Raw genomic sequence first — 12,761 nt, forward strand, 5'->3', positions numbered from 1 at the left:
GGTGGATGCCTGTCTGGGTTCACCGGAGGCATGTGCCCAGACTGAGCAATTCACTGCTCCCAGCACTGATCATAAAGCCCTCCTGCCATGTGTGCTCTTCTTTACAGTAGTTGCTTTTGTATGAATAGTACCTTTGAGGAGAAGAGAAATAAATTCACGTATTTTCTAAAATACAAGCCCCAAGCTTCTGCTTCGTGGTACTTCAGAGCACAATGTGAGCAACTAAGGGTTAAACGCAGAGCAGCACTGTGGCTCGAGAAGGAAAGGAAAACAATATTCAAGGCATGAGAACTCTACTGTCTTCTTTAACCTTCAGCCAAGTGGTATGTGGCATTTCTACGTGAAAAAATGTAGCTGTAGCTGCTAAGGTCTCCCTGCATTCCCTGCTTCTCTAAGTCCCTCTTCATGTTGCAATAGTGTATCTATGCACAGACAGGCATAGATTGGAACCCTCAGGCACAAATAATCCACATTCTGATCCCAAGCATTTAAAATTCAGCTAATTTCACTACCCAAATGGGTGAACTTTAATCTGTAGATGTAACATAAAATGTGGATGTGTGTCATTGGCAACATCCAGTGTTGTGTTTCTGGATGCTTCTTTGTATAGAACTGGGTCCTCAAAGGTGAATTTTAGTTCTTTTTTGTAAGTCTGATTGTTTATGAATGATGGAGGGATGAGGGTGTTGTTTCATGCAATGTCGTGTAACCAGAGCGGGTAGAAAAGGCAAATGTAGAAGCCAATACTTGACTACAAACACTGCTGACTCCCTGTTAGGTGAGCTCACAGTGAGAGCAAACAGCAGCGTTCCTTTAAGCCCTGGGACACACGGCTTTGCCCCTTCCCTCTCCTCTCTGTGCTGCATCCCTGACCCCCAGACCCACACCCTGCTGGTGCCGCAGCTCCTGCCTTGGCAGTGGCTGAGCAGGAAGAACTGGCAGGTGAAGTGTTAGTTTTAAAAGTATTTCTTGGGCCCTTTATGTTAAAAAGCCAGAGAGAACGGTCTCGGCCTTCCCCTTCTTGGTAGGGCTGCACATGGTTCCCATTGACAGAACTGGGAGCTGTGTTGCCAGGTTGTGAAGGAATTTGGCATGCACCTTGAAAAACATTGTAATAAACCCTCCTGAATTACTATAAAAATACCCACAGTAGCATTTCAAAATTAGATTTATGTTTAAGTAAGTGTTCCTGTTGCATCCCAGGAATTTGAAAGCCGCATTTTCTATTAGCAAAACATTTCCCATACCAGTTTACATTCAGTGCATGTATTAACTTCGCAAACCACAGTTAAGCTTTCCTCTTGGGGACAGAACACTCATTTTTTATACTGAAAATAATGAAAGGTCTAAAAAACCACAGAGAAATTATTTTCCCAGTCATGTTTGCAATTTTTTACCCTTAGAATTACATAAGTCTCTGTTATGACATTTAATTCCTGTTTTTACTCCCCTTTGCCAAAGCAAGGCAGCAAAGAATCTTCGTTATATCTTCCTGTCCAAACATTCATAACTATTTCCACATGAATTGATATGTTACTTTCAAAGTTCAGAGGGACTTTCTTCTAAATTCTGTGCGGGAGAGCAGTATCATGGTACACTTCATGTTATTTGCTTACCTATTGCAAAGAAGGCAACCACAGGACCATACCCAGTGGCAAACACCTTTGCTATCTAAGACTGTGACATATTCAGAATGGAAATGCTGCTCACAGTTCACGCATGGGGGGGGATATTCACCTCTGGGGGGTGGAGAGGGCAGAGAGCATACATTACACAGGAATCACAGCTAGACACATTATGGGATGGGAGGCTGACAGCTGAATGGGCATGCTCAGAAACACTACACTCCTACTTACCACACATTGGAATCTATACCCACATGTGGGTACCCTAGGAAGGAGAAGGAGGAGAGGGGTTTGTAAACCAGTACAGGGTCCGGCCCATTCATCTAAAGTATGTTGTGTCCTAGTATGAGGAAGTGTTAGCTTAGTGATGCTGGCAGTCCTCAGTCCTATGCATCAAATTCAAGTTGTTATTATTCACAAAGTTTCAATAAAGTCTCTAGCCCATTTTTCACTATTATATTGAGCTCCAGTGTGCTAAACAGTCCTGTCAGAAAGCAAGACAATGGACTGAAAAAGAACAATGACACTAGGAATATGTTCGGGAAGAATAACCAGAGGTGTAATGGGCAAGAATGATGGAGAGTAAACCCAGCTCATATGGTGTATTATATATTATACTGATAAGTGCAGATCTCTACCCGCCTGATTTCTATGTTGAAAGCAATCTTCAATCTTACACAGTCTGCTGAACTCAGAGGCAATCTCTGATACACATTTCTAAACTGCCTCGTGCAAAGATACAGAAGACTTCAGATGTCACAGCAGCACATTCAGTGATCATATTAATGTTTCACGTTATTTTTCAGTTGAAACATCATTGTTTAAAACACGCTGTGTGCACTTACCATTATGCGACATTCCAACGGCGAGGCACTTCTGGAACCTGCAGTATTGACATTTATTCCTGCTTTTTTTATGGATGCGGCAGTTCAGGTCACACCTGTCATAGATCAGCTTTAACCTGATGGTTCTTCGAAAAAAGCCCTGGAGTCAACACAGAAGCACATAAGAGGACACCAGAAACTTCAGTGTCATCACCCCACCTCCCCAGTGAAGGGATAAACCCAGAGCACCTTTCTGGACACACACTGAAGCTAACTTTGGTTTAGGCAGCATCCCAAAGGGAGCAAGGCTCATGTGATCAGTGTCTGCTCCTCAGCGTGCTCCTGTTCTGGTCTCATTACCCACTTGCAACCTAGTTTGACAGAGGGGTAAAAATCTCAAAGAACTGGGGAAGCTTATGGGAATCAGCAGGGTTTAAAGGACACAGGTTGGGAGCTCTACAGACAGGCGGAGCATGAAGAACACCACACCAAAGGAAGCCACACTCCATTTGTTCCACTGCTCATGGGACGATTTGTTATGAAATGAGATTTCAAGTTCACTACCAGTGGAGAAAACTTCTTATAAATCACTGCAAACCAGAAATTCAGCCAACACCAATTTGATCTCAAGTGAATCAGCCAGGTTGTGGGGTACTGTCTTCTGATGGTTTAAAGATGCTTTCCCAGATCACTCACAATCAATTAACAAATTTTATCCAAATTTATCTTCATTTGTCCCTTGTAACAATTAAGTTTTTCCTCACAACAAATAATATTAATAAATAATTCACTGTAATTTAATTAATCAACCACATACTTATTACTTTATGTGTTCCTAATTCAGGGCTACACATTTGATTTCAGCTCTGCATTGCATCTTTCCTATGAGTTATTTTCCTCTAGATATTGAAAACAGAGAGGATGAGAATTTGATGTTGAACTGTAATATTTTTCTTTGAGCTAAATGAATTATCATTAATCTCTTTCTCTGGCATTTCTTTTCTTATTCTTGAAGAAGGTCAATTTTTACACCGTTCATTTGTCCTTTATGTGTTATAAACACTAAATATCATTGACATCAAAAAAAACCTGGTGGAGATTTAAAGCAGAAAGCCACATTCTTCCATTCCATTAGACTTTTCGATAGTCATCTAGAAATGTGAGAATTGAGTAAGGAAACTTTAATCAATCAGAATAACAGAGTCTGAAGTTTAAATTGCTCAGAGGATTGAGCTTTGGAGTTGGGCACGAGTCTGCTTTTGCTGTGTTCTATGAACTTAGATTCTGCAGCTGCTCTCCAAGACAGCAGGAATTAACTAGAACTGCGTAATTGCTGAAAGTAGAAGAAATGCACAAAAAAATTTTATAGATCAGTAACATAAATAATAAAAAAAGCAAATTCTATTAAAAAAACCTCCTCCTATGAGGTCATAAAGTATCTGCAGTCTGTGAGGAACAAATGGTCCTTTCCAACCCTAACTGTCCTATGATTCTATGAGTTTACTTCAAGACCTGAAGTTGTTTTTAAAAAGCACAGACCTCTGATTTTACCAAGGGATTATTCAGATGCAAATAACATCAAATCTTCCTTCAGAAAAGCCACATTTGTGACAGCTTACCTTGCAGCCTTCGCAGGCATGCACACCATAATGAAACCCAGAGGCTTTGTCCCCACACACACGGCATTCAATAGCCATAAGGGAGTTGGAAGTCTCCTCATGAGGCTTGTTGTACAACTGAACCTTTTCTGAAAAATAGGGTGGGGAAGGAGGCTCCATTTTGATTGCACCTGTGTGTAAAGAAGAGAGAAACTCAAAGTATAATTAAATATAGACAGGAAGAAGCAAGGAATAATCCCAAGCAATCACAGTAAACATAGCCAGAGTCATAGCTCTGCTTCATAATACAAAATGAGTAGCAAACAGAGGATGTAAAGGGATGTAAGATGGAAGCCACTATCTCACTGGCAGTATATAGGCTGAAAAACCTTGAAGAGGCAGATTCTGATGTAGAAAGTGCATTACAGATCCAGTTTCCAGCTCTGGAGGGTGAAATGATTGGAAGATAGGGATATAAAAATATACCTATGGAGACCTCATGCTTGAAAGGCCTTACTTCCAGTGTCTGACTTGGTTGCACTACTTCAAGGTATTCAGAGCTACTAAAGGGAGAGGGGCTGGAGTTTCTAATCTTGTCTAAAAAAAATATGTAAGTACCAATACATTGAATAATAGATCATTGGATAATATTGGATATTTAAAAAAATGGAGCTCTCCTGGGGAACACTTTGGATGCAGTTTAGGGATACATTTTCCCTTCTGAATGTTTCTAATTGAGAGAGCAATTTGAATATTGAACAAGCTCAACCAACCAAATATGATGTCCTTAAGTCGGTTACTGGCCATAGAGGTCTCAGAAGTGATGTAAGTGCCGAACATTACAAAAGGATGAATGTTTTTCTCTTCCAGACTGGCTGCATGGTACAAACTAGAACCTTTTCTTTCATATACAAAGTAGGAAGAAAAAAGAAAAGAGGAAATCATTTAAGTAAAGAGGAAGAGGATTTCTCCTACCTCAGCTCTACTGTACCCTACCTTGATATTGGAGTGTTATGGACAGTTCTAATTAAACAAAAGAGAAATAAATTATTAGCTGGGAAAATGTCTTAACTTATTACATACATAACCCAGAGGTACACAGCACCTGCTTCACTGTGCAGCCAGAATTAAACACCATAGGATTCCTAGCAGGAATTCCCTGGAAGAATTCCGGGACAGATTGCTACAAACAAAAGTGATGTCAGATCAAAGCAGGCTAAGCGGATCCTGAAGAAAGTTCCAGGCACAGCAACCTCACGTCCCTCCTTGGAGCAGGGATGTGCAGCAATAACCCATTTAAGAATTGGTCACTTCACTTCTTAAAAGGAGAGTTCCCTGTAAGTTTTTTATTGTAACTGGCAGAAGAGCAGCACTATTCCTGGTCCATAAATAATCCTAGCCCATGGAGCCCCAAGGTTATGCCTGCATCAGGGACACTGATACAAGTTAGACCAAAGCTGTGACTCAGACGTAGCCAGTATTTCTACTCCATCACTTTTTTAGGCTATTTGGCATTTCAAAGCTACACATATTAATTATTAATATGCTGTGTAGGCAGGGGCATTTTTTAATATCCAGGGTACTTATTCTGCACCATGTGCATACAGCTTCAAAGGACAGTTTACACATAAGATACATGAATAGGAAACCAGAGCCTTCAGGAAAAACCGGTGGGGTTCATGTGTCTAATAAAGAATGTTCAATGTCATTTTAGCTACTTTATGATACCCTGCCCAACCTCCAGCTGCTGCTCTGGAAGGGTCAAGGTCTGCTGTATGTATTCTCTCTTTCCTACGTGCCCTGCAAGCATGGTGACACAGGATTCCAGCAATTAGGCACCTGAATACTTCTACATCCTTTTGCTGATAGGACACTTGCCAGAGAATGGAGCAGATATGAGCATGAAGGAAATATAGTTTTTAAAATCAAAAGCATACTTTGGCAATCCTGGAGCTTGACGTCATATTTATAATCAATGCTTGTCTGATCATTTCTTGCAAGAGGAATATCTTCATAGTGTGGTGAAGAAATGCTTGAAAAATCAACGGTGGTAAATGGCTTTATGTCGAAAGAATGTGTGTGATCATCCATTGCAGACAGATCCACGGGGCTAATTCCAAAATTCATGGGCCAGAACGGCATTTCTGTGTCAACCATTGTAACCCCTGAAAACAGAAACACAAACAGAAGTTTTAAAGAAACTAGTTATCTCTGTTACAAGTTCAGGTCCAACTGTCTCATGGCCAAAGGGCTGAGGTGCAAACTCTCAATCAGGTGTAGGTTTAGGCCCCATCTATCATTTGCCTTGAGTTTGTCACCATACAATGCACTAGGCTTATAGTAACATTGCATGGCTAACGCTGGGCAGTTAACCCAGCTTTGAGGTGGTTCTTAGGGAGGCTCTGCCAGCTCATGCCATAAGAGCAAATGAGATGTGCTGACATCCCGGCTCAGGATAACCTTAGAACAGAACAACTGGAGAAGAGAAGGCTCAGGGGGGACCTTATTGCTCTCTACAACTATCTGAAGGGAGGTTGTAGTGAGGTGGGGTCAGTCTCTTCTCCCAAGTAACAAGTGACAGGACAAGAGGAAACGGCCTCAAGCTGCACCAGGGGAGGTTTAGATGGAGATGAGGAACAATTCCCTCCCCAAAGGGTGCTCAGGCATTGGAACAGGCTGCCCAGGGCAGTGCTGGAGTCACCGTCCCTGCAAGTGTTCACACACCGCGTAGCCGAGGCCCTCAGCGCCATGGGCCAGTGGTGGCCTTGGCAGTGCTGGGGAATGGTTGGACTTGATCATCTTAAAGGTCTTTTCCAACCTGGCTGATTCTGTGACTGCCTTCAGTATCCTGCTGGACTGATCTGATCTGTTCTTCAGGAGGCAGCACGGATAGCTAGTGGGCTCACAGAACTATGCTTAGGTGAATAACTGACACAAATATAGATGGGAAAAACAACCAACTAAATAATTATGAATGGGCAGATGAAATATAATTTTACTTGGATGTTTTGTAGAACATTTATGTGCCTTAGTAAGCATGCAAGTCATTTAAACCGAAAACAAAACCCACAAACCCTAAAGACAGATAACACTGACTTTAATTGCATCTCTCAACAGCATGTATATGAATAGAATCAGAAGTCTTTCACAATTAGTTTTGCAGATTTGCACATTCTAATCAATCTTCCCATGTGCCTGAAAACCTGAAGGATTTCTAAATCAAGAAAAAGTTAAAAACTAGTTGGTGGTTTTCCTCCAAATAACCAGAAATACTTGAAATCTTTCCTCATTCAAGTATGTCAAAAGTTTTATCCCAGAGTCTTAAATCCAAGGCTCAAGGAAATTTCATTTATGACTTTCCACATTCTAGATGTATTTGTGCAGATCTCGAAAGTACTAAAAAAATAAAAAGCTTCAATCTGCAAAAATGTTCAGCAAATCGAGTGAAATTAGATTGAGATGTAAAGTGTTTTTCCGAGTCCTCTTCTGACACTTAAATGACCAAAATCCTTGATTCAGATGCATTTCAACTAGAAAGTCTGCAAGTAACAGCAAGTGTAGAACACTGTTTTATAACTAGGGTTTGTCTTTCATTTTCCATGATTTATAAAAAGAACCATCTGATCCAAAAACAGAGCAGATGTGAAGAAATTTCAATAACTCGGTCACTTTGGCTGTTTAATTTGGACTTTAGAGCCAACCAAGTAAGTAGCCTTTAACCTCTAGATAACAGGAGCTTTGATTTGATCTACTTCAAATCAAAACTACTCTGTCACACTGCCACAACTGTTGTTGTAAAATGACTACCATGGAACAGACCTGCTCTATAATGCTGAGATCATCCTCTGTTTTGACAGGCCTGCAGGTAAATAAACCTGTGACCGTCTTCCCCATCAACTGCGCTGAAGTGCTAAGGTAATAATGGCTAGAAAGGGTTACAGTTCTCTTGATCTTTTCTCAGGAAAGTCACCCTCTTTCCTTTTAGGACTTTAACCTTTTAGGACTTGCAGCACAGCCTTTTAGTTCTCCCTTGGCCATGGACAACAAAGGCTGTAAAATATCTTTCTTGTTCTTTAATTTCACATTAGAAATTCTCACTGTAGTGGGAACAAAAGGGATGCTACTGTATCTCATGCTGTGCAATGTACATGTTGCCTCTCGGAGAACAAAAGGGGATCCTATAGCTCCATACTGCCACTCCTGCTACTACATGACTGATGAAGTAGAGCCCTGCAAAGCAGTGTTGAGGGTTCACTGTTGGCAAGGTTAGCCTAATGCTCAGCAGCCGTCTGCCTTCCCAAAGGCTTCAGCCATCGGATGGGATACACAGGCTCATGTCATCCCTAATAAAAGCAAGGTCTGCCTACAAGAAAAAATCAGAACTTCTAACTGCCACAAGGGAAAGTTCCCCTGTGAGAGTACATTACAGGTTGTCAGAGTACCTTGGAGTTATATAGCCTGTTCCAAACAATCAATTGTTCTGTAAGCATACAGGAGCGCAAACCCCTGGCCATCAACACTGGGAACTGTCCTCATTAAACACATTTCCAAATAAAGCACTAAAACAGAACAGGCTCCTTCCTAAGAGGCCATTTTTGGAATTACCCAAACATATCTTTGAAAAAGTAAAATCAAATCAACAGACATCTAAATTTAAACATCAGCTTATAGTCCTTTAAGCATTGAGAGCTGTGTCCACTGTGTATGTGGAGAGCTGCCTCAAGGGTGGATGAAGAAGAAGGATGCCTACAGGCCTGGCCCAGTTTCAGCCCCAGTTCATCCTGTGCAGCCCATAGGACTCGATATGGCCAGGTGCACCCATGAGGTTCCTGTGTGGCCAAGACAAGTGCAGGCAACCATCAGGAGGCAGGAGGACTCCTACTGACACCTGCCCTTGCACAGGCACGTCCGCTGCGCTGGAGGAGCTGAGAAGGCATCAGTATGGGCCTGAAGGCAAGCGCAAGCTGAAGTCACCCACTGAACAGAGATGCACTGAATGACTGCCACTGAGCTCAACTGTTGTATCACACACAAAGCAGATGTTAAAATCAGTTTTCCTGCATCATCCATAAAACCTCTGTAAAGATATTCTCACAGTCCTTAGGCATCATCACTTTATATTCTCAATTTAAAAGTTTTCAGTCTGCAAACCATTGTCAGCTAAACAGCAGGTTAAAGCTAGTCTTTATTTCACTTTACAACACAGAGAACAACTGGGATGTTTTGGAGAATTTGGTTATGTACACTGTGATTAATTCTATGAAACTCCTGAACCGTTAGAAGACAACGTGTGCATGAAATTCACTATGTACAGATAGACACACCATGGCTTGGAAAGACTCAGAGAATTGTGTAAGCCCAGAGGTCTGGCTTGCAGGGCACAGATTCTGAAAGCTAAGAGGGTACAGTAACTCCTTAGCAGGAATGTTTTGCTTTCACAGTCAGCGCAGCTTACTTGTTTCAGCAAAGCCTACCCATAACCAGAGTAGTTTCATGGGAAAAGTATTTCTAGCACACAACGTTAGATTTTTTACTAAGTTTTAGTAGCAACAAAATAGAATAAATAACAAGTAACCTGTTGTTTTAACACTCACTCAGTATGAGAGGTTGTGTTTCACGCATGCTGGTTTTTCATTACTAACTGTTGTTTGCTTTTCCTGTGCATCTGTTCACATCACACACCCGTTCTGTACACTGGGGATAGAGGAAATAAAAATGCCAAAAGCAGACTGAAGAGCAAACCACGGCATTTAGGTGCACCTATCAGCTGCCACAGGGCACACAGTAATTCCAGTTTATGCTACTCATATTTCCGATCTACGTAATAAAATCTGGACTCAGCAGCCATTTACAACCCTTCAAGCAAAAGCCTATAAACTCCACCCCTTCCAGAGGTTAACATCCCATGCACAACCAGTAATAGCAGTTTCAGGCAACAAAAAAGTTTTGCTAAATTGTTCCATTACCAAAAAATGTCTACGTTTAAGTTTGAAAAATCATTTTGTTCATAGACTCCCAGACTGGTTTGGGTTGAAGGGACTTTAAAGTTCATCCAGTCCCAACCCCCTGCCTCGGGCAGGGACACCTTCCACTAGAGCAGGTTGCTCCAAGCCCCTGTGTCCAACCTGGCCTTGAACACTGCCAGGGATGGGGCAGCCACAGCTTCTCTGGGCACCCTGTTGCCAGCGCCTCAGCACCCTCACAGGGAACAACTTCTGCCTTTTATCTAACCTGAAATTACTATATTGTCCATATTACATATTGTCTACAATATCCTCAAAGATACATAATGATACTGTACATATGCACGCACACATAAGTGTGTATATCTGGAGTCTCCTGTTAAAGTGTAAGGTTCTGACATAATAAAACACCTTGAGTAGATAGGATTGACTCAACACAAAGAAGGTTTGCATGTACATGAACTGCTTTCCTTATACTGGAAACAGTTAACTCTGGCTGTACTGTAAATCTCACTTGACAAGGCCTTAGCTCTCCTCAATTTCCATGAATTTCATTCCCCCTCCCAGTCTAGCATCAACCTCGGAGGGCTCATGAACATGGAACTTTTAATGTAACCACAGAGAAACACTCTGGCTCTCAGGCCTCGCAGATCAGGGGAGCACAACTCTTGTGAGGGATGTAGCATTCTCCAGCAGCAGCACCACAAGACAGCACAAGATGGTGTTTATAGGCGTGTGTGTCTACGTGGGCAGAAGTGGAGGACGTGTGGCTTCTACCTCATCTTGGCTTCCTCACTGTTGTGTAACATAAAGCAGGTTTGGTGCTCTCCCAGCTGCAGGGATGATATTTCTGCTACTTACTATGACATCTGTGCAAAGAGGTGGTAAAGGTTTATTGTCTTACTAGATTTTATGCAGCAAAAAGACTGAAATATTTGACTTTCTCTCATTATGCACATATTTCTGATTTGTTTTGCTAAAGAAAAGGAAATGTATAGAGCAGCACTGTGACCTGGCGTACAGATACACCAGTCAGTGGCTATTTCTCTATGTCACCAGTAAATTCAAACTCGCTAAAGGATTCCTGAAGCTCTCAGTGCAATAGATTCTGTACTGCAAGAATATCTATGGTCAAACCAAGCACAGGACAGTTAGTTGTTTTGGTGCTTCTTTTGCCATTTCTGGACAACAAGATGCATATTACAGCATTTATACAATAAAACAATGATCCCAAATAAATATTATTCCTAATAATTTCTGAATGATGAGAGTTTCAGGTTTGCTGTGTTGGATATAAAAATCTATGTGTTTCATTGCAGTTGTAAAGTTCAAATCCTCACATATAACTGCTCAGTCTTAGTCAGATTATGCAGATTCTGTTCAATTTAATAAAACCTTGTATTATACTGGAAACAAAATGGATTTTACTATTCAGACTAACTTAGATTGTGAATACTAGAATGAAGTGCCAATTTTATTCCTGCATTATTGAAAACTAAAATGTGAAAACTGTCCCTATGTCTAATGGTTTACAAATATTTCTATTTTGCACGTAACTTGACTTCATTTCTGCTGTAATTTTGTCTTTTTCCCTCCCCATAAAATGTGAATGCCAACAATTCCCTCTGGAAAACACAGCAGTTAAAGAAAAGTAATGGTAATCTTCTCATGGCTTTTTGGGAAAAAAACCCAACACCCAAACAGGCAAACACCAAAACAACCAAAGCGTAACTCCAATCCACAGACTAGTCCAGATTTCTTTCATAACACTCACACGCTCATGTGAGATCCAGGTAATAAAAACATAACTAATATTGATTAAAAAGATTTTCCGTGTGCAAAAATCATTCCCAGCTAGCCAAAGGCCACACAGATCGGCAGCTATTATCTACAAGGAAGCGAAGGAAGGCACATGAACTCATGAGACACGTCGCTATTGACTGTCAGCCACAGCAACAGCTTACACGTTGTTAACCTGGTGCTGACTGTGAGAACCAGCATCTCATTCAGCTACTTCATGTAGGAGCAAACGCAAATTGAATTATTTCTAATTCCTAAGAAAGTTATTTGGTGCATTTGTCATATTAGGAAAACATGAAGTATAACATAAGAGATTATCATGGTATGAAAAACATCTTGGATCACAAGCTCCTCTCTACCATAAACACTGCCTGTGCTCAGTTAACCTGAAGGGCCTGTTGCACTACATTCTAGACACGCTCTTTCCAGACAAAACTACCAAAATATGACCGTGGAGGTATTTAATGGAGCAACCAGAACATCCTAACCTCGGGTGAGATACAGAAAATTAGAGGAGAAAAAAACAGCCAAAGCCTCTCAGCTTTGCAACATTACTGAAATGAAAGCAATGGTATAATTATACTACCCTGACAGGTGTAAGTATGGACAAATACATACATGGCGTAAATATATTTTTATTTTTTAAATTAAAATGTCTTTCATGGAATAGTTTGGAAATAGTTCGAATAGTTTGATCCACTGAATCAGAGACCTTCGCTCATCATTCAGGAGAGAATGCTGTAAAAGGGCTATAAGAAGAGAAGGGACAGTCTCATGATAAAACTGTTGCATTCCCTTTCAATAACTCAGTTCTTTCATTGCCTCTGACAGAGAAATTCGATGTGGCAATGGACAAGTAGCTCAAGTCAACATTTTCTTCAGTGCTGTTTTCAGGCCCTCAATGTGAAGCATAGGGTCTGGTGATACACCGTGTTCAGAAAGTGATGAACT

General features: G+C 41.1%; 1 protein-coding gene across 5 annotated transcripts in view; it reads right to left on the reverse strand.

Annotated features, from left to right (window-relative positions):
• The window catches only part of PPARG (peroxisome proliferator activated receptor gamma), a 57,187-nt gene that overhangs the window by 16,863 nt on the left and 27,563 nt on the right, over positions 1-12,761 (reverse strand). For 4 of the 5 annotated variants that reach the window (XM_030501030.1, XM_030501032.1, XM_030501031.1 and 1 more), the window contains 3 exons: positions 5,985-6,212; positions 4,069-4,238; positions 2,471-2,609 (listed from right to left, as the gene is read on the reverse strand). In XM_030501030.1, coding sequence (XP_030356890.1) covers positions 2,471-2,609; positions 4,069-4,238; positions 5,985-6,204 — 529 coding nt within the window. In that variant the 5' untranslated portion in view covers positions 6,205-6,212. Of the gene's footprint in view, positions 1-2,470; positions 2,610-4,068; positions 4,239-5,984; positions 6,213-9,641; positions 9,685-12,761 lie in introns of those variants that run through there. The other variant, XM_030501028.1, reaches the window with a different exon arrangement.

Source organism: Strigops habroptila, chromosome 11, assembly GCF_004027225.2.
Source record: "Strigops habroptila isolate Jane chromosome 11, bStrHab1.2.pri, whole genome shotgun sequence".
NCBI classification, from domain to species: domain Eukaryota; kingdom Metazoa; phylum Chordata; class Aves; order Psittaciformes; family Psittacidae; genus Strigops; species Strigops habroptila.